The sequence below is a fragment of the Peromyscus eremicus genome, chromosome 5, assembly GCF_949786415.1.
Source record: "Peromyscus eremicus chromosome 5, PerEre_H2_v1, whole genome shotgun sequence".
NCBI classification, from domain to species: Eukaryota; Metazoa; Chordata; class Mammalia; order Rodentia; family Cricetidae; genus Peromyscus; species Peromyscus eremicus.
The window spans coordinates 22,523,508-22,549,330 of record NC_081420.1 but is presented as its reverse complement, the minus strand read 5'-3'; the positions used below and the strand labels follow the sequence as shown (position 1 = coordinate 22,549,330).

Sequence of the window (25,823 nt, the reverse complement as noted above, 5' to 3'; positions counted from 1 at the left end):
TAGTATATATAGTACAAGTACAGCAGAGTATACTGGTGTACTAAATAGTAAGTAGTTTCTAATAGACTGATTGTCTGATCTGTATTCAGTTTTCCTTGTGAGTGACGAACATCTTAGCTAGTTTGACTTGGTATATAAATACTGCATTAATAATGTCACATAACGTCCCACTGCTTGTTGAAATGAATTAAGAGTCTAAGATGAATCACTGAAATATCACATTGGTAAAAATAATCACCAAATAACAGACCACTTGGCATACCACATAGGCCCACATTTTAGTTTCTTTGAGCCAAATAAGGAAAAGTGCAACATGTTTTAGCATAAAAATCAATTTATTATACAACAATCACACAGAATACTTTTTATCTAAAAGAAAAATGGCTTCTGGCTCCCTTTCACCCCAGGCATGATACTGTGTTCTTTAGATGCAGTACTGTCAAAGGAAAACAAAAAGTAAAACCCTCCACTTCCAAAGAGGTGACCTCTACTAACGTTCTTAAATGACACAGGAATGTTGGGAAGGACTAGAGTAGAGTGGTCTCTAACATACAAAATGCTATTTTGCCCATTTGGTAAAAAAATAATAATTCTCTGATGTGGGAAGACAGGAACTTATCCACCAATATGTATAAATATAATTCTGATGGGTTGACATTTTCTATGCTTAATTACATTCAGCAAATATTCCATTTTATTTTAAAAGCTGGGGAAATTAAGGTTTTATAGTACCCAAGTATTTCTGTTCTCATGAATAAAAGGGAATTTACTTGGGAAACTGTTTTATCAGATTATAGAGATAGACATTTTTTTTTTTTACTTCTATTTTAGAAAATTCACACTAAGAATAAATGGGTTAAAATGTTTACCAGATCCCATTTTCAGCTCAGGTTTCACAGCTCTGTGTGTCTTCTTGGCCCTTGAGTGGGTTAAGGCTTAGTGTTGTACTGAGCTTGCTCTGGGAGGGTTAAGCTGGCTGGTACTTTGAGCTGCCATTACTGAACGGCTATACAAAGATGATGTCCTCTGTGTTCTACAGATGTGAGGTCACTCAAACACCCCACTGCAGGCATGATGATGCACTGTGAGACTTCAGTGCCTCGCTGGCAAAGTAAGAGTAACGTGGGTCAAGGACCAGTGATGCCTCGTCTGTCTCATTTTTACCCAGAATTCACTTCAGTAACAGATTTCAGGTCATGTTTGAGAACTAAAACTGAACTCGTCTCACCAAGGAGTTTGCTCCTTTGGCTAACTTGTCTCTTGTCACAGAAGAACAATAAAATACTCAGAGCTAGCCCTTAAAACGAATGCTTGGGAAAGAAGAACATACTAGCTCGAGTCTGAGTCACTGGAGATGGCGGTGAAGCATCTGGGAGCAGATCAGTTTGAGAAAATCATTTAGAAAACACAGTGAAGAGTAGGTGGTGAGCAGACAGGAGGAGCTTGTCCAACGGGAGTGACAGGGTGGGATGGCACAGGACACAAGGACTACAGCGTTTGTCCAAATATACTGAGAAGGGCGGAATACTCAGTTTAAAAAGTCAGTACAATTTTTAACAGGGAAAAGTAAAATGGGAGCTTGCCCAGAAAGGGAAGACAGGGTGGGCAGCACCACTGTTGGCACGTAAGAAAAGCCTACCATGTGCTGGACGCGGAGCCACGACCCAGGTACATAGCGCTAAAATGGAGGAAACGTAGTCAAAGTTACTAAGTCATGTTTTGTGTGAGTTTTGGGAAACATCCTGTCTCATGCTCGGTACAGTTTAACAGTGGTGGTGCATCAGTTGGGGGAAGGAAGTGGCCAGGGCCTCGGTCTGCCTCTGCACTGGCTTCGCAGTGGAGACCATAGCTCTGAGCAGAGAAAGCATGTGCTGCTTAGGCCAGTGCACTCTCACTTGGCTTATTCCCAGCCCACGGGATCTTTCCAAATGACCACACCCTTTTCTGTTTTCTGAATCTTAAACTTAGGAAGATTGGTAGCAACTACTTGGGCTAATATTCATGAGTAGGCTCAGAAGCAACAGCTGAAAATGTGATGTCTGTTTTGCCCCTGGCTCTGTTGATTATGATTTACAAGTATTCCTGTCGCATTTCTGTGCCAAGGAGAACTGCAACTGGACTCCAGCCTTTGTTCAGAAAAAGCAAGACAGCTATGTGTAGACCCAGCTTTTGATATGGAGAACGTGACTCTCTGAATCCAGACCAGCAAGGGAGGTAGACAGGAATGTATGAGTAAGGAAGCTAATTGAAACGGAGAGACAGCTCCTGCCCAAAGCCCCTGAGTTATGATGATTTGGCAAAAGAATTGTTTTCTGGTTGAGACAAGGTCTTCTTGTGCCCATGTCGCCCAGGCTGTCTCGATACCCAAACACTTGGGATCGCAGGTGTATGCCCCCATACCCAGCTCACGAAGTTGTTCGTTCATAGAATGACTAATCTTCAAACTGTGTTGAAGAAAAATGAATCTCATTACTATGTCACTAAATTTAGAATCAGAGTGGTTAAAAATGTAGCTGCCTCCCTGGCTTGAGAGAGGGAGAGGTGATGCTAGAGTCTGTCTTTTGTTAAGGATCCCATTTAAACGCTTCCTAGGGTTGATACCTTAAGGAGCAAGTAGACTAATCATCGATTTATGCACTGACAGTTAGTGCTTGACATGGACTAGAGCAGACCCTGACATTTACAATATAATTAACATTTTATTTTACACATTTAATCTAAAGAAAATTAACTCTGAAGACTTGCCATGAAAAACAAAGCCCGTGTCTCCTGGGTTTCTGCGTGAATAAGGCATTACGAAGAGTTCAGGAGAGGGGGCGCTGCACCTGTTCTGAGGTTTGTAGAGGTCGGCATTGCTTCAGCTAATAGAGTAACCTAATAGCAATACATTATAATACATTCTGGGTACAAATGATTTACAAACTCAAAAGGAATTAGTTTATGCTAAAACAGACAACTTTCAATCCAGTCTTGGCTTTAAAACAAGCTCATCTGTTGGGCTGCTGCACTTGTGATGCTCCCCATCACTCCATTCATTGCACCTTCTTGTTTGTTACACCGTTAGCTGCAGCCGAGTGGGCTTTGGGCAAACCATTCTTCACCTCTTTCCCTGCGGGCAGCTCTGGCATCTCTTTCTTCGCTGGCTTTTTTCGGTATGTCTGTCAGAGAGTAGACAGGAGCAAAAGCAGAGGAGACGTGTTAACAAGTCATTGTCTCTAACCTTCTGACACAGCACGCATTTAAAGCATTCCACAATCTTCCTTGGCACTGGACCTCCTAATAAGAGTTGGTTTGTTTTGAAGCCTCTTGCTGTAAAGCTCAGGTAAAAACCAAGGCAAATACAGGAATGTCAGTACAGGTTATTTCACTTTATCTGTGTTACATCATAATTTGCTTAGCATGCAAAGCAGCTTATATTAGTAATTCACTTGGGAAAAATATAACTTCCTTTAAAATTCAAGATAAAAGGAGCTGTTACTTTACTTTTTTATTCTGAGATTGTAATTACAACATTATGTGATTCTGGAAGGGTTTTAAACATTCTCTTTAGTGCTGAAGATGGAATGCAGGGTCTCATGCACATTAATTATGTCATCTGCCACAGAACTCCACTCCGGCCCTATATGTCCCGCTCTCTCATTCTGATGAAATACCTGATCTGTCACCTCATTTTTATTTATTTACCTATTTTTTTGAGACAAGGTCTCATTCCACCCAGGCTGGTCTCCAACTTGCTACCCATGATCACCTTGAACTCTTGATCTTCCTGTGTCTACCTCTTCAGTGCTAGGATAACAGCATTTTTACTTCTTTAAAAGGCAATGGTGGCATTAACAAGGGTCATGACTGGAAATGGTATAAAGTCTGAACCAGTGTGTAGAGAGAGTTTTGGTAGCCATTGCCTACCACTGCCAGCTACGGTGAGCCCATGCTGTTCCCTTCGAGTCTGGTACGCACGTGTGGATCTGTTTGGTTCCACCAATGTGTCTTTCTTTAGACATCCTCATATGAGACTGATCAGTTAGAAGGGCAAAGGACAGCCAGTCTAGTTCAGAAACACACACTCTGAAAAGCTGTCAAAGGTCCAGTTCCCACAGTGGTCTTTCACATAAAACCACTATGGAACAAAAACTAAAAAATGAGTGCAATTGTCTGGAGAAGAAAACAGAGTTGACTAGAATTTCAGAAGTACTGTTTGAATACAAATTATGCTTTTTCTTTTTGGTGTGAAGCAGCCTTTTCATTTCCTTAGCCCCACCATTTAAAATTCACAGCCACCTGAGCCTCTGCTGCCCCAGCCTGTGTGGGTTCTTAGGACAAAGTCACTGTGCAGGATGCTCTCATCTCAATTGTTAATTGAAAAGAAAATGTCACTTGACAAAGAGTGAGCCAGCATGCCCTGTCTATGTCCATGCTGGTTTTTGCCTTGAAGGAATTTCCCCAAATGAACACTGCCTCCATACCTCAGAGCAGCTGACGGAGGCTCACTGAATTCATTATTAAACACGAAACACAATTGTCAAGTTGTTCTCCACTCAAGCTTCCTGGCTCTGTGTTACTACACCTGTTCAGCTTTCCGACGTCAGGTCTGGGTGGTGGCAGGGGCAAACACAGGTGCAGATCTAATGTAACTTAGTCTTTCAGAACGAGCTCTCAGCAAAGGCCAACTGGACTGTTAGCTGGCTGTCCTTGGAGGAGGATGTGGGGAGAAGGGTTAGGAGGGTACCCTTCACTTCCTCCTTGGCGTCCCATTATCTTAGACACACCGTACATTGGGGCAGCTTGTCACTCAGCCCTGAACACTTACACCTTACTTACCTGGACATAGAAGTTTAGGAACAGGATGACCAGTGTCATCATGTAGGAAGACTGGAAGATGAGACAGCCGAAGGGGAAGCCGCAGGGCTTCACCACGGCACTGAGGGTGTGCGTGATGGTCAGCACAAACTGCACCTGCAAGACAGAGGGCTGCAGCTGAGTACAGGTCCCATGGGAGGGAGGCCCTATTGGTCTACACATGGCTACTGTCCCTTGCTATATTCTGCAGAAGCAAATCAAGAAAAATACCCCAATAGTCCACTACCCTGCCCAGAGACTTTATTTGAAATTAAGTATATAAATTTGTCTATTTTTGATGGAAAAGTAGTTAAGTTTATTTTAATTTAAAAAATGATCTAAGTTTTACATTAACTCAAAAATGATTATTATTTCAAACCAGAAAATCTCCACTTAGAAGCTAACCGCAAACACAAAGATGCTATTGTGGCCGAAGTATGACTCCTCCAGGCCACATTAAGATAAAAGGCAGCCTAGGCACAGAGTCTGAAAAGCCTGTTTCTTCCCTGTCTGTGAGGCATGTGGAGAAGCAAAGGAAGAGCAACGTACCAGCTGAGCCTGGGTGAGGTATTTCTTCCACCAAAGGTACTTGTGCATGGACGGGAACACAGAGAGTCCGTAGTAGGAGTACATGAGAATGTGAATAAAACTGTTCAGGGTTGGTCCAAAGAAGCCTAGGACAGTGGAGTATGTGAGTTAGTACTCCCAGAAAGGAAGGTGCTTGCCCTTCCTTGTTATCTGTCGGTCTCTATCCTGACTGAAAAGTGCTAACAGGTGTAGACAATCATGCAACAGCATTCATGGAGAGATCTCTAACTGCTGCGGTCATTCCAGGATTCAGTAAAACCTCCTAGACAATGTGTAATCCAGGAGAGATGTTCAGCCAGCCACGCCAGCTACTCCATATCTGAAAAGGACTCACTGTCTCTGCAGCAGTTATTCTTACCAGCTAATCAGGGAGGCAGAGAAAGGTGAACCTGAGTCTGATTGCAGAATCCCACTACAGGAGAATTGACTTTCTTTTGCCTAAACCTTGATTAAGCCATGCTGGTGACAGAGCCTCCTGTGGCTGGAGTGCTTGCCTAGTGGTTTCTTATGTCTGGAATGTGTTTGTGTGTAAGCTATTTTCTCATTTTGAAACCACTCAGAGCTGTGGTGGGATCGGGAGACTGTCCTGCATTGTCTGAACCAAAGAGCACAGCCTACTTCTTAGTCAGTTTCAATTCTTTAGCCCCCATTTCTCACCCTGCATCAGTAACCTAGATAACTGGAAAGCAAAACCAACAGCGTGATGCATACAGTAAATTTTCAGCAAATACTGGCCAGTATGTGCTATGACACTTGAGTTTCCATGGGGGGGGGGGAAAAGACTATGGGAGTACTCAGCAGTCCAAGATGAGATTTGCCCATCTGGGTTCTCATTTCTGAGAAGCTCTGTACTTATAATTTTTGTAATCATCTTGGAGATACAGCACACAAATATTCACAGGACCATCTCTGAATAGTGCAATGTGAATTTTAAATGCATAATGAAACTGTCAAAACTGGAAAAAAAAACAACTCAAAACACTGCTCCTGTGACCTTCACTAATCTTCCTTAGCACCCAAAGGCGCACAGGGAGCCTGTCATCTGAGTGTAAAGGCCATCTGTCTTCTGTGCACTTTCATCCCTTGCATGGGAATTTTCACTTGGACCTTGACAGCCAGGGATATCATACAACCAACGATGGCTCTATTCACGATCTTTCAACTTGATGACTGGATCCAAATTATCCACATTTGGTAGAAACCATAATTTGAGCCCTGACTGTTGACCTGTAGTAACAGTGCTCTAGTGCTCTCTGGATGGCAGGTGATGGAAATGATGGCAGCTCATTCCATACTGCAACCAGGAGATGAGGCCGTTGGATATGAACCCGGTACTGAGGCCGTGACGGGGTGCTCAGTGGGCTATGCGCATCGCACGCAGTTTTCACTTAGGGTAGTTTCAATTCACGGTGGGTTTACCAGAATTGACTCTTTGGTGTGTCAAGGGGTATCTGCATCCCACATATCCTTGGCACTTTCTATCATTGACACAAGACCCCAACTCCTAAGGCGTGTGCCACCACACCCATTTTAAACTTTTTAAAAGCCGTCACTCAATTTGACTTTTTTGGGGTCCTGGCAATGGAGCATTCTTGTATATATTAAGCAAGTGCTCCATTGGTGAGCTATATACTCGGCTCTCTAAAAACACTTTTTCTTGTTTTGTCCCATCTAATTTTTCATAGAATATTTTCAAAGTCATGGGAACATGATGATTTAAATAAAAGTACTGTCTCTTTAGTTCAGTCACAAGTGAGTACCCTACCCCGCTCCCTATGGGCTGTGAAGTCATCACAGAGAAAGACATCATCAACTGCTTACAGTCAAAGTAAAGTGGTGGGGAGGGGGGCTGAAGAGATGGCTCAGTGGTAAAGAGTACCGCCTGCTCTTCCAGAGGACCCAGGTTCAATTCCCAGCACCTACATGGCAGCTCACAATTGTCTGTAACCCCAATTCCAGAGTACCTGACACCCATGGAAAAACACCAATACACACATTTTTTTTTTGTTTTTTTTTTGAGACAGGGTTTCTCTGTGTAGTTTTGGTGCCTGTCCTGGATCTCACTCTATAGACCAGGCTGGTCTCGAACTCAGAGATCCGCTTGGTTCTGCCTCCTGAGTGCAACATAAAATTTTTAAAAACTAAAAGTAGGGCTAAAACAAGACATCACAATGTTCCAGGTAAGCCAGGGTCAACACTACCTCCCACCACAGTGTTCCAGGTAAAGCCAGGGTCAACACTACCTCATACCACAGTGTTCTAGGTAAAGCCAGGGTCAACACTACCACCTCATGGAGCTATTGCTCCATGCAAAGTATGTGATATGAGTGACCACACTAGTTTACTGTGCTACAGGTATCATGTGTGTGCGTGTATATAGGCAGGCATGGACATGTGTTTTAAGACAGGATCTTGCTGTGTTGAAGCTCCTCCTACCCCAGCCTGCTAAGCACTAGGACCACAGGTGTGAACCACCACATCTAGCTTAAAATCTATTAAAAAAGGTGAAAGCTATTTTTTGGTGCAGAGAACTCTTGGTTTTCCAGAATGTGAAGTGAAGAACCTCTAAGGGCTGAAATGTTGACGTGTGTCACAGTGAGGTGGTGGCTGTGGCAGATGCTGCCTGAAGTGGTAAGGACCGCCCTCTATGGAGTCAGGTGCTCTGGCTGAGGCCTATGCTTCTCTGCCCATCCGACAATTGGTGCATGGTAAAGAAATCAGTTTTTAAATTTAAGGTCTTGCTCAGATTTTGCCAACATAATAATCCAGAAATCAAACAGCCACCTGCAAATGTAGCTTCCTGTGGTGACAAGGACATTACTTTAGGGGCTCCCATATCTCCTAGTCAGCACATACTGGGTGGACTCAGAGGTGTGCTGGTGCTCTTGTGAGACTCATTTCTCAGAACCAAGAGTTACCAAAAGGACTTACTTTGACCACAAGGTATCCAGTTCAGAACACACCACCAGATGTTAAACATCGAGGCATGGTGATAGACATGAAGGAAGGTGATCTGACTGGTCTTCTTTCGAAGAACAAAGAAAATCGTGTCCAGGAACTCCACTAGTTTGGAGAAGTAGTACCACCACAAGACCTTGGCTACCTACAGCAAGTTCAAGAGGGAGAAAAGTTGACAGTGTACCCCAGCATACCCCAGCTCTGTGCTTCCTTCAGACTGCAGAGTGCTGCTCATCTGCTGTCTTTCCCCCAGTTCCTTCTTATTCCATGAGTCTACTCTCTACTGAAAGAGGGGCTATCTTTCCCAAACATTCATCCAATCCAGTTACTCCCTGCCACCCACAGGCTATTGTCCATGGTTCCGCACTTAAGGAAAGGATCTTCCACTACCTTCCATTCTGCAAGGCTTCTGTGAACCCTAAAAGTGGGCTCTTCAGCCTGTGTGAGTACTGACTCTCCCTCCCACCTACGTCGAACACTTTCTGCCTCAGATCTGGCACATTTTAGCCATCCTTCCCTAATCCTCATCTTGGTAGCCACCTTCTCTCAGGAACTTTCCTGAGCTACCTCCTTTTTCTCAGAACCATTTACAGTCCCAGACTACCTTAACTATACCTCTATAGTCAGAGCTCTAAAAGTGCATGATGGGGATCCACCAGTGTGTTTCACATCACCATAAGTGGGTGCTCTCTTGTTCAGGTGGTGGACAGTTTTGTGAAGGGATGCATCGTGCTTCTGGGAGATGCAAAGTGATGCTCCGATTCTACTGTGACTCACACATTTTTCTCCTATAGGGAATTTCCCCTCCTCTTGTATTTGGAAATTCGCATATAAAGACATGATGGATGTTCAGTTATTTGCCTTAATTTTTTCTGCAATGACTTGGTGTAGCAACCTTTAAAAGGGAACAGTGGGACTCATTTTCTTTTAGAGATGTGCTCTCTTTCATCTCTCAGTGTGTTCTTTGTGATGCTTGGATTGTCCTGGACAGCCAATGAGAGGGAGTTTTCAAGGTGGTTCCTGTAACCATGCATGACCCCAATAGTCATGCATAGCTCCTTTGCTGAGGGTCACAGAGTCACCTGAAATACATTCCCTGGCCCAAACCTGGAACTGGCCATGCCCTAAGAATCCTCATCCCTTCTGGTAGACAGCCACTCTGTAAAGTCTAGCTCAGTACCTCGGGCTGTCATAGACTAAAGGGGCCTTTTCTGCAGATAAAAGATATAAAATACAGCCTCTTTCATGAGGTTAATATGACATTTCTAATTTGCATCAACGACTACTGGGTTTAACTCTCACTACTTTTAAAAGCATATCTCTTTCTTTCAAGTACTAGTTACTAATGATGTTAGTTTATTGTATACTCTACCTCCCAGTGTCCTGTGGCTGTCTAAAAGCAGCAATCATTTTTATTAATAATTCTGAATTAAGATGCTGCCCACTGTAGCTGTCTGCCCACAATGGCTATCCCTATTTGTTGTGATTTCTGATGGGTACCTTCCTATGCGTGTGAATTCATTTACCTTACTTTGCTTCTGATGTTTTAGGGAGGAAACTTGCCTTGTTTCCTTTTAAAACTTAATTTTGTTTACAATTTATGTAAAAGGATGATTTCAAAATCAAAAGAGGTGTGTGCTGAGAGCAGTGTGGCTGCCATCCTATCCCAACTCGCCTGCTTCCACAGAAGAGGCTGTTCTAACTAGCTTCTTGTTTCTCCTGCCACAGTTTCCCTTTAAAAATACAGAAGTCAATACACACACTGCATCACACAAAAGGCGTTCCTGATAAACACAGCCTGCAAGTGGCTGGTTTGCACTTAATTATGTCCTGAAGCAGGAGATGGTCCTGAGGCCAGGAGCACTGCACCTGGTAGAGGCTTCCGTTCACGGATGTGTGTGGTTCAGAAAGCCTGCCACCCAGCCATTTCTAAGACATGTCTGTCACTAAGTCTTCCCATCAGACCCCAAGCTCTTCATGTAATCCCAGACTCTCACTGTAGAGGGCAAGACTCTGCTTTTTTTCAATGGCAGTTCTTGTCAGGGCTCACCCGGATATCTCCTTCTCCCGCACTGTCCAGATTCTGACACTGTAGATTGTAGCCTCCTTCCCAGCTGGAGAGGATGAGCTGCCAGAGCACGGAGGAAGGGAAAGAAACCAACACAAGCACGTGAGGGCACTGAACACTTCAACCAGCTTGCACTCCCAGGTAGGGCAGAAGCACCCAGAATCCGAGCCATCTGCCCTCACACACCAGCGAGGGGCTACCTCCTGCTGCTGCACAGAAGCCAGGGCTTCTGGCCCCTCACACACTTCTAACCATTCAGATCACCCAAATGTAAGAGCATCTATAACTTTAGTACAAATTATTTATTTATCTGTCTTACAACATACAAGAATAAACACATGGGAGGAAACTACTAAAATATCTTCAATTTAATACATTGATGAAATGTACATTATAGTTTTACAGATATTAAAAGGGGTCAGAAAGTTCTTTAAACATTTTCTTCACTGTGTCTGTACTACTTGATAATCAAATAAATTACGTGATTGACACCTACCTTCCCTATTATTCTCTAATAAAAAGCTGCCATTTTAAAAACCCATCATCTAGCCATCCTTGACCCATTCCCAGGAGGCAGTGAGTACTCAGTAATACCTGATGAGTGAGTGGTGTGCTCAGGGCTGCACAGCTAAGGAGTGGTGGGAACGTCACCAGAACTCAGGGTTCCTAACTCACTCTCTTCTATTCTTTCTATAACATGAGAAAACAAATCTATTAAATTCTTCATTGAAATTCTACAAAAGCAACTCTCTCCCTGCAACAATTTGAAATTCTAGAGTATAGTGTTTTCTAGGCAAAGGGCTAGGATTTTCCTCTGCCTTAACAATATTGATGACTGAGTAACTACTGTTTAGAGCCTTGGTCTCTTCTTCACAGTTCTGATGTAGGTGGTGTATTTCTCTTCTAACAAAGCCACCTTCAGGTAACGTAACTGTAACTAAGGTTCTGAGGATGAGTGGGTCCAATAAAAGCAGAAGCCCTTGGGATTTCCCAGTGCACTCCATTTTGAATCAGGTTCCCAGCAGCCTCCTGGGCTTTATGCTCCTGTCCGGAACTGCCCATTCGGGGTAGGCTGGAGACTGGGATACCTTACAGGATGTAAGGATAAGCGTGTGTGTGTGTGTGTGTGTGTGTGTGTGCGCGTGCGCGTGCTGGTCAGTTTTCAGACTCAGAAAGCTACGTGGCACACACATATTATTTAAACTGTTTGCAGGATGAAAGCTGCAGTTGAAGGGTTAACTATATGTTTTCTATAGTCACTGCAGCTGTAGGGTAACCCCTTAGCGAACAGGGCATGTTCTGTTTGCCCAGGGCATGTCCTGTGTTATCCAGATTTTCCAGGCAGTCACCAATCCCGTGCTATCTATCTAACCACTTAGTAACTGTGTAGCAGAATTAAGCTGCCTCCTGGGCTACTCATAATCCTCTCACTGGGTTGAGTACCAAAGCCATCTAACCTTTGTACTGAAGGAAATAGACAAGGTTGTCAATAAGATTAACATGGAGCTGCTGTGGATGGAGGAACTCTAAAGCTCACCTAGAGTCCATCGGCTTCAGCCCAACCTTACCACCTAGTCCAGGCTCCTGGCAGCTGCAGCCTGGAAGCTGTGTGCTCCGTCTCCTGGGACACTGCTTCCAGACTTGCTCCTGATCAAGGAGGTCTCTTTCCTTGCAATCATGTAAAGAAACTAAGTCTAACTGGGCACGGTGAAACACACCTTTAATCTCTGTGAGTTCAAGGCCAAACTGGTCTACATAGTGAGTTTCAGGATAGCCAGAGCTACAAAGAGAAAGCCTGTCTCAAGAAAAAAAACTAAACCCATGCTTTATCCGGCCAGCTCACACCTATCATGCTAAATACATCTTAGCAAAGAACCTAAAACTCTTTTTAGTGTCAGAAAACTTAGTGGTTGCCTGTGATGTGATGCTGAAACTTTATATGGCTTTCCTCACCCAAAATCCCACCCACCAGTGCTTCATTTTTGGTCACTATGGCAACAGCTAATGGCCATTATTAAAATGGTGCATATTGGCTAATCCACAAAATAAAGTCAGAGTGAGAAACCAGCATTTTAAGATACGGACTTCTGTCTTTTTAAATTTTAGATCAGTAGAAAAGTCCTGCTTGCATCATTACTAGCCATTTATAACCTTTATGGATGGTTTTATCCTAATTTGATTGGTTTTGTCCCTTACTCCTCTTTAGTTTTGCTAGAGCAAGTTGAATACTTGAAGAAGAATAGAGTTCTCCTTGTATTATACGGCAGAAACTCTTGGTTGTATTAGGCAAAGCAACCATTACTTATTTCTGCGGTAACATGCTTTTAAGGGTGGAGTTGAAGGCCTGGTAGGCAGCTAGAGCCGACTAGTGTCAACTCAGGCTTGCCAGCACAGTCCAGACATCTGCATCTCTGTACACTAGCTACATATGAATCATTTAGTGCATTTAAATCAGGATCATAAGGTACAGAAGAAATTTTACGACACGATCTTAATCATGATTCTAATTCTAATTGGGTTAAGGACTCCAGAAACAGGCCTAAATTCAAGTCAGAAACAAGGGCTTCTGACACTTTGGGAAGGAAGAGTACCAGTGCAAGAGCAGCTTTCTGGGTTCTTACAGAGTGGTACCATGGTAACTGCGACCTTTCACAGCTCTGGAAGGCCACATCTGACCAGTCCTCAAACTCAAACACTCAGAGCCTCACACACTTACCTCCACCAGCATATATGCAGAAAGAAGTGTGATTCCCAGGTTATACAAGGTGAGGATTCCCCTGAGAGAAAGAGCCGGCCTGTTCTTCATGTATTTGTTACCCAGCCATATCGAGAGCAGATATGTGATGGTGAGAATGAAAGTAGGCAGGTAAGAGTCCAACAGGAACCACCCTCGCACTCGAGAATCTGGAAAGAAAGCGGATGGTGAGGAGCCTGAGGAACAGTGCTCCCTTCAGTTAGCAACACCGACTCACACACTCAGTCTGCAGCGGGCTCCCTTATCCAAGGTGGGAGGTCCCCAGGTGCCCAGCGAGCACTTTTCCTGACCTCACTGAGCACTTGCTGTCTGAGATGCACTCACATAACCAGCTCAAGCTGCTTGTCCCTGAACAAATCCACAGACATCCTAGTTCTTTCTCTAGACTTCAGCAACATGAGCACTGGAATTTTTCTTATTAAGTTGGGAACTTTTACCTTTTCACTTGAAGGAGGCAGTTTATGGTTTTCTGAGCAGTAACCAAATTGCCAGCCCCGTTGCTCTTGCACCTGAGGCCGATACTAAGTAAAGCAGGTGTCCCCTCGATACAAGCCCTGTGGCTGCTGTAGAGACTTGACAAGCAAAGGCTGGTGAATAACTGAGGGTGGGTAGGATACAGAGCATGGATACACTGGACAAAAGGACAATTTGAGTTCCAGACAGGACAGAGTTCATCATTCTACTCAAAACAGTATGTAATTTTAAACATACAAATTGTTACTTCTGGAATTTGCCATTGAAATTTTTTGGACTATAGTAGATTGTGGGACAAAACCTCAGACCTCAGATAAGGGTACTACACACACACACACACACACACACACACACACACACACACACACACCCCAATACAATGCTGACGTAAGTAAGCCAGAGAGCAGCAGGGAGGCACAGCTAAGTTTTCAGAGGGGCTTATGAGATGACTCAGCAGTTACCCAGCTTCACTAGAATGGATACCATGGGCACCTGCACTCAAGTGTACATATTCATATATGCACAATTTAAAGTAATAAAAATAAATTCAAAAGCTTTCATGGGCTGGGAGTGGTGGTATACATCTTTAATCTCAGCATCTGGCAGGTAGGGGCAGACAGATCTCTGAGTTCCAAACCAGCCTGGTCTATATAATGAGACCTTGTCTCAAAAACAAGAACAACAACAAAAACCCTAATATTTAAGGGCTGGAGGGATGGCTTGGAGTTGAAGAGCACTTGTTCTCACACAGTACTCGGGTTCAAGTGCCTAGTACCCACATGGCTACTCATAACCATTGGTGACTCCAGGTCCAGGGCATCTGATGCCTCTTCTGATGTCTGCAGTTCCTGTGTATACACAGCACATGAGCTCAGACCGGCCCACACATGTATTTCAGTTAGAAAAGCTTGCATGGGACAAATGGCTTCAGTTGACCACTGAATGCTTTGTATCAGCTCCTGCATTTATTCATGCTAACTCGACACATCTTATGGGTGAAGAAACAACTGAGAAAAGGAATACAACGACAGTGGTGTCGGGATTTCAATTACATCTGCCACCTCAACCCATACTCCTCGCTGAGACCCTCCCATTGGGAAGGACAGAGGAAAGAGGGCACATTGCATCCTAACCCCCAGCACCCAGAGCTTACAGGGTGGTGGCATTCCAGAACAGAGAGTATGGGCACTGAGGACAAAGAGGCAAAGCCTTGGAGTGGCTGAGAAGAGCATGATACAAAACTGTGGCTACAGAGTTGTCTCAGGACTAGACATGTCAATAACAGGGGCAAGAGCCAGGAGTCACCAGATGCTCTTCCTCCAGAGAGTGAAACACAACAGCCTATGATCAATCTCTAACACTGGGTAACACTCGGAAGTGACCTGTAGGTACAAATGAGATTTGTTCCTTAGTCTCCTTTTGTTTAAAGATTAACCTGGAATCATGAAATTTGCATGCTGGTTCTAACCTTCACAGATAGCACAACAAAACTGGTTCCACCTTGCTGGTTCTCCCACGGCCTCAGTCCACCACGCCGTCTATTCTGACCTGTTCTCAGCACACTTACAAACCAAACTAATGAGGAGAGTGCCTTTGTGAGCACCGCCACTGTGCCAAGGAGTGTTCTAGAGACAGCACCTTTGGTGACAGAGATCACGTGACAGGTAAGTGATAGGAGCTCCGAGTTCAGATCTGCTACAGCTTTTCAGGCACAGGCTCATACTCTTCTTAGAAGCATATGTGCTATGTGCCCTCCTGTCCATCCTTTAATACCCACATGAAGACTGCCTTCTGAAGGGAGCCATTTCCCACGCCCTTTCATAGCCACAGCTGCACTTGCTCAACAAGAAAATGACCACTTTGGCTTCTTGTTCAAGCTATCCTGCCATAGCTAACTGCAAAGACTTTCTCCATGTCAGGCACTGTCTAAAGCTTGACATGTATTGACAGATTTCTCAAAGCAATCCACCTAGAGAAATAATAGAGCTGTTCCTGGGGTTCCTTAGGGAACGTCAGCCACAGAGGCAGAAAGCTCACGGTGATCAGCTTCCCCACCTGTGTTACGATGCTGCCGCTGAACTGCATCCCCCCAAGACATGTTCAAGCCTGACACCTGCTGTATGCATGTGACTTCCCTTGGAACTGGGGTCTGTGCGGTTGCAATTGTGTTAAGATTACACCATAACCCAGTCAGTGGTGTCTTTCCAAGAGAGGAACAAAAGAATAAATGAAAACTACATGAAGATAGATATGCAGCTAGAGGCCAAGAAACACCAGACTGACAGCAACCTGACCTGGGGAGAGCAGACGGATTCTTCCCATAATGTCAAGGGAACAAAGTGAGCCCTACCTTGACTTCAGAACTGCGGGATTATCTTTCTGTCATTCTCAAAGTCACCTAGTCCCAGGGAATGCATACTTAGGCTGCATTCTGACTGTTCCCACATGCTAGGTTTCCCTCTGCCTGTGCTCTGTGAAGAGGAACCAGTCTCCTCTCCTCTTACCTGAACTAACATCCTTAGAGTTAGAAGGAGACTCATGTAAATTCCTTCAGCTGGCACTCTGAACACAGCACCTGAGATCTGTATTGTGTTTGTCATGCTGCTGTCCATGCATGCCACAGTTAAAGGTGATCATAAGTTCTGCAACTAACACTTGGGAGCAAGGGTTTGCCCTGCTGTTGCTTTGGTACTTGTGTAGTGTTACTCTGTCTGTGTCTGGCATATCCCTCAGGCTACTGATAGGATGTGCACAAGATCAGAAAAAGCTGGGGATGCCTCTGAGGTCACTAGGTGTGGCAGTCACTGTAAGTGCGGGTCACCTTTAGGAAGGGACAAGGATTCTTGATGTGACTATAGTAACCCAATTCAGTGGTCAAACTGTTAACATTATAATCTCCCTGCTACAAAGGAAACAATTCCACCAGAACCACTGAAGCGCAGTAAACAACTGCAATCCTTTCCTCAGTGGGTCCCATGTCTATGTTCATTCTAGCTCCACTAATCTACTGACAGCAAAGTTTAGTGTGAACTTAGTTCAGAGAGGCCAATGTTTAACTCTCTGCTGAGAGAAACAGAAAGCTGTGGTCCCCAAGACTTCACAGCTCCTGTGGCATCCTGCCTAAGCAAGAGGCCATCTTCTCCACTCTGGGCCAGTTCCTCCTCACCTCACTAGAACTGCAAGCAGGGTATGCAGAGGTTACAGACAGACACTGCTGGCCCACCACAAAAGATCCTCAAAGGGAAGAATGGAGAGCCACTGCCCCGCTCCCCTCCCCCCAAAAAACTGCAGTTTCTATTAAAAAAACAAAAGTCACTATTCACTTAGAACAGGTTTCAGAGTCTCAGTGAAAACCAGGGAATGATCCAAATATCTCCAAGTTTATATAAAGGCTGTGAGAAGTGCAAAGACTTCAGTTCCTCTTCCTGTCTTTACAGTCTTGAGGAAACCCCTTGTAGAAACCAAGGATTTCCCGCAGGCTTGTCAAACAACCAGACCCAAATAAAGCAACACATCTGTCCTGACTTCATCTAGTCAGAACTATCAGTCCTCTGTTCCCAGAGCTGTTCATGCCCTGGTCATAGATAATGAACAGGGTCACGGCTCCTGCTCTCAAGAGACAAGCGGCCACTAGGAAGCCTATGCGGAAAGAAATGGGCAGTCTAGAGCAATGAGGTGCAGTAGAGAGGAAGCCACCCCAGAAAGCCCACAGCTGGTGTCTGCAAGAGGAGGCGCTGAGCAGACAGGAGAGATGGAGACACGGCAGAGAGCAAGTCCAGGTGTAGGGAAACAGCACATAAAGCACGTTTACACGCTGGAGGAGTCAGAAGCTGTCTGGAGGGGCTGTATCCATGTCAGCGAGGAAGACAAGCTCTGATGGGAGGCTGAGAGGTAATGGAGAAAGCAAAGGGACTACCAGGCTTCACAGCTGATACCCTGGGGAAAATTTACCTCTCACCTGCCCCTCATCCCAGGAGACACAGCAGGGCAGAAGGAACGAGGATTCTGCTATTCTGGGAAAGGGGCACCACATGTAGGCAGTTTACAGTCCATAAGGATAGATGCCACACTGTTTTCAGAACCCCAGAGACAACAATCCTTTCCTACAAGCAAATGGCACTCTTCCTGCATGTTCCCAAGCAGCTCACTCACCTCGTGGTCCAAACATGTTGTCCAAGAAAGCATTAACTTCATTATCAAAGGCCTTCAGATGCTCCTGAAAGAGAGGGGAAGATTAAGCAGGTTTTTCTTTTTTAATTCTCAAGCCACTTCAAGCAATGGGAACGAAGACTGAGCAGGATCCAGGGTTCTGGGAAGGAATCTCAGGTGACTACTTTGGTAGCAGCTGATGTGATGGCCTCAGGACAGCCTCACATAGAGTAAGCTCCAGATTCAAAGTAGCGTGTCATGACCCCCTACAGCACCTCATGCTCAGATACTCTGACGGGCCAGGCTCAGAGAGGAGGACTGATGCTCAGGCATCTGAGGAGAGGACCTGGATGGCTTCAGCTATTGACACTAGTCCTATTCACTCTTTGATCCTGAAATTTCAAGAAGAAAAATGGGTTTTCAGTACCTGAGGAAGCTTGGAAGGGAGGCTGGGGAGTGGACAGCACTCACAAGCCCCACTACAGCCAGCCAGTGAGTCAGGAACCTTATCTTTCTTATTTCATAACAGCCCTGTAAAAAGTGCTTTGCTAAGTCAAGCCTGAACTTTTGAAAGCACCGTTTTATCTTTGGCTTCCATGTGGGGTGTCTTTGAATTCCAGATTTGAGAAAGGGCAATGATGTGACATCTTGGCAGGACAGAATGCCAGCTGTACAGCTGTGGATATTCAGGTCTCTGTCAGACATTCCATTCTTCAACAGATAACGGCATTAACTTCACAGATGGACTCATGGTGGTTGCCACACCATGGACAAATGTTTGAACTTTTTTGGTTTGTTTGCTCAGGTTCAAAATCCATTTTCCAAAATTTAAGAGCTAAGGACGCTCTGATTAGTAGGCTACAAACTCACTGCTGCTGTAAAGTTGCAGGAATGTACTTACAACATGGAAACTAAACACAAAAAACAGGAAGAGAGAGCAGAGAAGGAAAAGGAATAAAAGGGCACCCGGTCTTTCTTTCTTTGCCATTCACTAAACACTGATGCCAGTGCTATGTTAGGTGCCAAGTGCCAAGTCAGCTGTACATGGTCCTCATCCTCATGGAGTTCTCAGTCTAGAGAGTAACTCAGACTTCCAGGGCTAAAAACATTAGGAGGCTCTCAGGGCTATAGTAGAAAAGAGCAAAGGCTTTAATTCAGATACCCTTGAGAAGCACTAGGAAGAGATGAAGTTCCTGCTGAATTCTGACCCTCAGGGACACTGTCTCAGGAGAGAAGAATAGACATTCAGGAGAGTCACAGAAGCAAGCACACCCAGGTACAGCTCATCCAGGAAACCCTGATGACCAGGGTCTCTAGTGGCTCATATGGTAGAAATGCAGGCAATCTTGGGAAAATACAACTATAGTGGCAGAAAGCAGATCAGTGTTTGCTTGAGGACTGCAGAGAAAAAAGTATCCTTTAAAAACAAGGGCTAAATAAGGACACTTGCACATGCATATAAGGAAGCCTACAGCCAACAGGACTGCTTCAGAGTCTGCTGAAGACATCTTCAAGCAAAAGGAAAATGATGCCATATGCAAAGTAGAGTTTAGAGAAAGCCACGAGCACCATATGTGAATTGAACCGAAAAGCCGTAGCCCAGAGCACCCTAAGCAATCTGGGCTGCCTACCTAATGGTGTCCACTATTAACACAGGACCCCTGTGCCATCTCTACCACCATATTCACCTCACCTCGACCAGCTAGAAGCAGCACTCCTAAGATCTGCTTCTACTCCCACAAGTATGAAGACCCCCTGGAGGAGTGGTGGTCCATCCAGCAGACTACAGGAACCTTAGTAGCTTTCTTGGGACATGCCCTCACCCTAGCCACTGGCTTCTGTGAGCACTTGGGGAACAAGAAAGATCGAATTTAGCTTTTTGCCACCAGTGCCAACTAGATGCCTACCCATTCTAACTGCACTAGTTGGAGGTCAAGTCCAACCAGGTTATCTCAAATGGGGGCTCTTTTCTGGTCTGCTCCTGAAGCACATCTTTTTTTTTTTTTTTTTTTTAAAGATTTATTTATTTATTTATTATGTATACAGTGTTCTGCCTGCACACATCCCTGCAGGCCAGAAGAGGGCACCAGATCTCATTTCAGATGGTTGTGAGCCACCATGTGGTTGCTGGGAATTGAACTCAGGACCTTTGGAAGAACAGCCAGTGCTCTTAACCTCTGAGCCATCTCTCCAGCCCCTGAAGCACATCTTGAGCACCTCACTAGCTTGGGTTTACCTCCAAGAAGGCTTCATTGCATTTGACCATTAGCATCATAATTAAGAGCCATTCTGTAGAAGCAGAGGCAGGAGGGAACAGCCAGTGCTCTTAACCTCTGAGCCATCTCTCCAGCCCCTGAAGCACATCTTGAGCACCTCACTAGCTTGGGTTTACCTCCAAGAAGGCTTCATTGCATTTGACCATTAGCATCATAATTAAGAGCCATTCTGTAGAAGCAGAGGCAGGAGGCTGGGAGAGATGAGCCTCATCCTGCCATGGGAATACAGGACTGGAGATCTTGCCTCTCCTTCCTCTTCCTTCTATTTCCCCTTCTTCCTCCTCTTCACACTTCTATCTTTTGGGTATTTTACAGGCATGTCAATGAATGTGTGTGTGTGTGTGTGTGTGTGTGTGTGTCGCAACTGCACGCACACAGACACGCTACAGCATGTATGTGGAAAGCAGAGGACAACTTGTGGGAATTGGGTGGTTCTCTCGGTCTACTATCCAGGGCCCAGCTATCACACTCAGGCTGTCAGCCTTGGCAGCAAGCACCTTTGCCTGCTGAGCCATCTCACTGGCTCTATTTTGTAGATTTTAGCTTTTGCCTATGGTGGCATTGTATTGTATTTTAAAACGTGACTCAGAATCTTGAGTGTTTCTTCTATTAGCAGAGTTTTTGAGAATGGTTTAAAGACAGAATAGGCATTTTCACCAGAAGTTCACTGCTTTTCAAAACAAGCACATTAAGACACCAAACAGATGGCTACATTTGAGTGTAACAGTGTAAAAATCTTTACTTTTCTTTTTATGTGTTTCCAAATACAGTAATGCTGAAAAATTCAGTGACAGCAAATCAGGAAATGGGGTGTGATTCCAGAGCCAGAAATTTCCCAAGAGCCTCAAGCCAGAACTAAGTTGTAGGGAACTTGGGAGAAGGAGATGTGGACTGTGGAACATACCCTTTACCTTGTGTCCAGGGCTCAGGATGACTGTCAACCACTGAGCCTGTTGCTGACTCCTGGGGATTATTCTTTCCTATTTTCCACTCAGTGGACTGCAGTTAGGCAAACCATGGATATCATAACAAGGACCCCAACTCTTTGACATCTAATCGGCCATTACAAGAGGAACTTGTTTTGGTGGTGCCCTGCTATACAGGCCAGGCTAACCTGGAATTTGCAGTTCCCTCACCTCAGTGTCCTGAGAATAGGAATTACAGACATGCACTGCCACACTTGGCTCAGGAACTAGCATTCTTACTGGGCATACAATGTGGAGAATTTTAGAAAATCAAATAATTGTTATTAACCCCTTTGGCTGGCTGGGCCAGATTCAGTGATCTCTACTGTTTGCTCAGCCTCCCTGTGTCCATGTCCTCATGCGCATTCTGCCTCAGGCATGTATGATTACTGGAGTGGTCCTCCTGCATCATATGCTTCCTCTGTGCCACTGCGTGGATTCTGCTGGCTAATGCCTGGATGCCTCTTAGGTGCATTTTGTTTTCTCTGCATTTCCCTTCTCTCAAACTACTCAATAGCCTCTTTGTCTGGCACACGTTAGGGGTTCCTTAGCTTGTGGAATGCTTCTCTTAATGAGTGAGTTCTCCAGTCACCTAGGACTGAGGCTAGCAAGCTCTAGGGCTCCACTTCTGCCTGCTCCCCTTCGACAACACTCTTCTCTTCTCGGCAGGTTTGATTGTATATGGACTGGGCATTGGGAATTTGTCTTTGACAAATGAAGAGTAGATCAGAGAGAAGAGAGACTGCAAAATCTCCAGCAAAGCATCAGAGTGAGGCTGGAGCAGCAGGCTGTGCTGAATGTAAGGAATGGAAACTGCCAACTAGGCAAGCTCTAAACAAACAAAAATAGATTTCTAGTATTGGTAACTGAACCCAGGGGTTTCTAGATTCTTGGCAAGGCCTTTGCTGCTGAACAACGTCTACGGCTCCAGTCTTTCTTATTCTAGATGTTCCAGCCATCAATGCTCAGTACAATTTCAGTAATGGGCTTTCAAGAAAAGCTTTCTGGAGTGTGACATGGCATGGATGCATTCCTCCATCTGCTTTTATCTGCACGCGCTAGAGTGAGAGGACTGGCTCTCCCTCTGCTGTCAGCATGCTCTGTGAACTGGTGGGACAGTCCACTTTGCACAAGAACCCAAGCAATGTTCTGAAATGCATTCAGCCCAAAGAGGTGGGTTGATGGAGTGGCCAGACACTGCCCTCTGAGTGTAGAACATGGGACACTAAAGGAGTGATGTCAAGGGTAACAAGGCTCTGTTTCCCGGGATTCCCCACAGCTGTTCGTCAGGGAGCATGAGCAGAGAGAAGACAATACTCAAGAAGAAAAGGATAGCTAGCTACGGTGGAACATGTCTGCAACCCCAGCACTGGAGAGGCCGGAAGGAGGGTAGTTGAGCTTAAGGTCAGCCTAGGCTGCATAGCAAGATCCTGCCCAAAAAAGGAAAAGAAAAGAATGTATTTATATTTACAAAGACACCGAGTTTGCAAGATAGGAGTATTTTACAATCTAAGTACTAAAAAGGATGCAGGCTTTCTCCTCAACTTCCAGAGAACACTGCAGGAAGTCTGGTACTGAGGACTCTAGGACCAGTACCCAGAAGAGTTGGGGACACTGGGCAGGGCAACAGCACAGCAATACAGCAGTGTGCAGCAACCAATCAGCATCCATAGATGGAGGAGACTATTTGTGGACATGAGGCCTGCCCAACAAAGGGTGTCTGAGCAAAGATGACCATCTCCACAGATGTCACAAAGCAACAGGCCAAAGTCAGTCATGACTAACCCTGGTGACCTCCTCAAAAAAGCTGATCTGTTACATGTGACTCTGGGCACAGAGTACTTGAGGGGATTTTTCAAAGCTGGGGTAAAAACAGGTGAAACATAAATCACATACACACAGAGTCGTAAGTTCACGTCAAGTGGCTATAGAGCGCAGGATGGTGCTTGGTTATCAAAGACACATCAAAAATCGAGCTAACAATGTAATGCATACTAGATGAGCACTCTACCACTGAGCAATTGCCCTAGCCAAAAGCATACTTGAAAATATATTCATAAGGCACAAATGATTTATATATTAACTCAGTAGTTAAAGATATTTTATTAAATATATTTCATAAAAATGAATATATTATATTAGTTTCTTTCTAATCAATTTAGAAGTCATGGTTCTTCATTGGCTATCAGAGAAATGCAAAATAAAATGATAGTGACACTCCTCCTCACCCAAATCAGAATGGTCTTTAAGAAAACAACAAATGCTGGTGAGGATACACCGTTGATGGGAATGTCAACTAGTTCAATCACTGTGGGAGTCAGTATGGAGATTTCTCAGCAAAACAAAACTAGATCTACCCTATGAGCTAGCTTCAAGATTTCAGGGACTTCCTGAGGGACTCTGAACCAACATATCACAGAGCTCCAGGCCCATCAACGTTCACTGCACACTACTCACACACGGCTAAGTTACACAACCTATCTTGGTGTCCCACACAGAAGAGGGAACTTAAAAACACATAGAATATGTAGAGAATGACATTTCCAGCAATAGTAAAGAACAAAGGTGTTTGCAAGAAAATGGATGTAACTGGAGATAATCACTTTGAGCAAACAAACCTAAACTTGGAAAAACAAAAGTTAATATGTTTTCTCACTATGGTTGGTAGATTTCGCATAGATATGTAAAACTGTTTATACATACATGGTAAGAAAATAGAGCTAAAACCCTAGGAGGAGAAGGCAACCAAAATGAAGAGGAGGTGGGGTGAGAAGGGGGACATGCTCAATGCATGCTTGTCTGAAAATGTCCTTATGTAACATAGTACTATGCACAGTGAATATAAACAATGAAATCAATTTAAATAACTTGAAAAAAACACAAGCAACTGAAAAAAAAGTTAGGGCCTTCCCTCCAAGAGACTGGAAATAAAAAGCAAACATTCTTCTTATAACAGTTTGATCTTATTAAAAGATACTAAATAACTTGCCTTAATGTTAATTGAGTAAGATGAAATCCACTACACACTGAACAAGGAGCCCCAGTTTCACAATGAGCAGTTCTACTAGGTCAAAATCTTTGCCACAGCCATTACAACCTCTGCTTCCACAGGAAGTGGTAAGCTACTATAAAACTCCTTGGAGACTAAGCCAAAGCCAGATTTCTGTACTCGGACTAGTCAGGACGATTGCAGTTTCCGTGTCTTAGGGACACGGGAAGAAAGAGGCTCTTTCACAAGCAGCAGCGGCGATGAAAGGAAATTGTGTTTGCCTGTGCCCTGGTTGTCAAGTGCCAAGCAGAGGGGAAGCAGGTCGGCGCTTCTCATGGACAAGTGCTTTCCCTTTGAATACGGAACAAAGCAAAGCTTCTCATGCTTTCATGGGAAAGCACGGGCCAGATTTGATTCCTGATTTTCTAAGCAAAGGTCATATCTGCTTTATTTCTAGGTCAAGCTATATATTATAAAGATATCTACAACATTTCAATATATTTTTTGATAAATTCGGGCGTATTTTAACTGCTAATTCCAACAAGAGAACCCAATAGCCATGTGGCTAGCTTAGTTTCTATTTTCCCTTAAGCTGTGAAACCAGCTCCTAAAGGACTCTGTTGAGGAATAGGATCTAGCTAGCCCTGCTGAATGAAACCCTTCGGACACATTCTTCTGTTTGCCAGTGTGTCGTCACTAAAGTGACAGCTGGCTCCTCACTGCAGTCTTTCCTAGAAGGTGAAGGATGTCACACCTCTCCCTTAGTTCTTCTGCAGTGTCAGATGAGAGCCATTAATGGTTATTATAAGAACAGCAGACCATCTGGAGGCAGAATGAAGCTTGGGCTGTGCAAAGACCTGTAATTTCATTCTCTTTGGCCTCTGTGACAGAGTACTGCAGGCTAGCTTTAGGTCCTCAACTTTCACATATTTCAGCATCATAGGATGTTAACAGTTCATGTTCATCACTAGTAAATCACAAGGCAATGTGGCCAAAAGATATGACCTCTAGGGGAGGGAAGAGGGTAGTAACAAAGGGTCTGTCTACAGATAATGGAAGCAGAAGACAAATTATTATGAGTTACACACATGTGACAAAGTTAATGCCTTTGTCAACATACTATCAAAATAAATAAATGTAAGACTTTGACCCTCATTTTCAGAATTCAGCAACATCAGAAATCCTGTTTTGGATTACTGTTCCCATACCTTTAAAATGAGCACATTAATGAAATATTACTAACCCCTTTCTTACTATAAATATTTCTATTTATTAGGCAGTAGAAAGCACTTTGTAGTACAAAATGATCCTAATTAAATGCAATCATTTTACACCTCTTATTGCATCCCTGTAGACTACTCTTTAAAATTACAAAAGCCATTCGGTGTTATGAGTACATGCTCTCTGAGGCCCTCCCTCTCCAGCTTGAAGTTTTAAAGAGATAATGAATGGTTGTTCTCCTGACCTCTTGTTCTTTCTTCTCTTCCAGCCTCAAAGCTGATGGGAAGAGTGCCAGATTCATACACAAAGAACTGACCCTGAGATATTGCTGACCATGTATCAGCAAGCAGCCAACACGAAATTATCACGGATTTTGAAACAAAAATACAAAACTCACAAAAGGAACCTTGACCTAATTGATGGACTATGTGGAGAGAGGCTGGTTAACACAAAATGCCTGATAAGTTTGTTCCCAAATCCCACAGGCATATGTTTCAATTTCCCATCTAGATATTTCAGAGAAATCAATATACAACCTTCCTAT

General features: G+C 44.2%; 1 protein-coding gene across 2 annotated transcripts in view; it reads right to left on the bottom strand.

Annotated features, from left to right (window-relative positions):
* Positions 1–316: 316 nt before the first annotated feature.
* Elovl2 (ELOVL fatty acid elongase 2) overlaps positions 317–25,823 on the bottom strand; it is a 43,255-nt gene continuing 17,748 nt past the window's right edge. For both annotated transcript variants that reach the window (XM_059263130.1, XM_059263131.1), the window contains exons 2-8: positions 17,832–17,895; positions 13,167–13,354; positions 10,433–10,510; positions 8,356–8,527; positions 5,386–5,510; positions 4,819–4,953; positions 317–3,158 (exon numbers count right to left, since the gene is read on the bottom strand). In XM_059263130.1, coding sequence (XP_059119113.1) covers positions 3,033–3,158; positions 4,819–4,953; positions 5,386–5,510; positions 8,356–8,527; positions 10,433–10,510; positions 13,167–13,354; positions 17,832–17,895 — 888 coding nt within the window. In that variant the 3' untranslated portion in view covers positions 317–3,032. The remainder of the gene's footprint in view (positions 3,159–4,818; positions 4,954–5,385; positions 5,511–8,355; positions 8,528–10,432; positions 10,511–13,166; positions 13,355–17,831; positions 17,896–25,823) is intronic.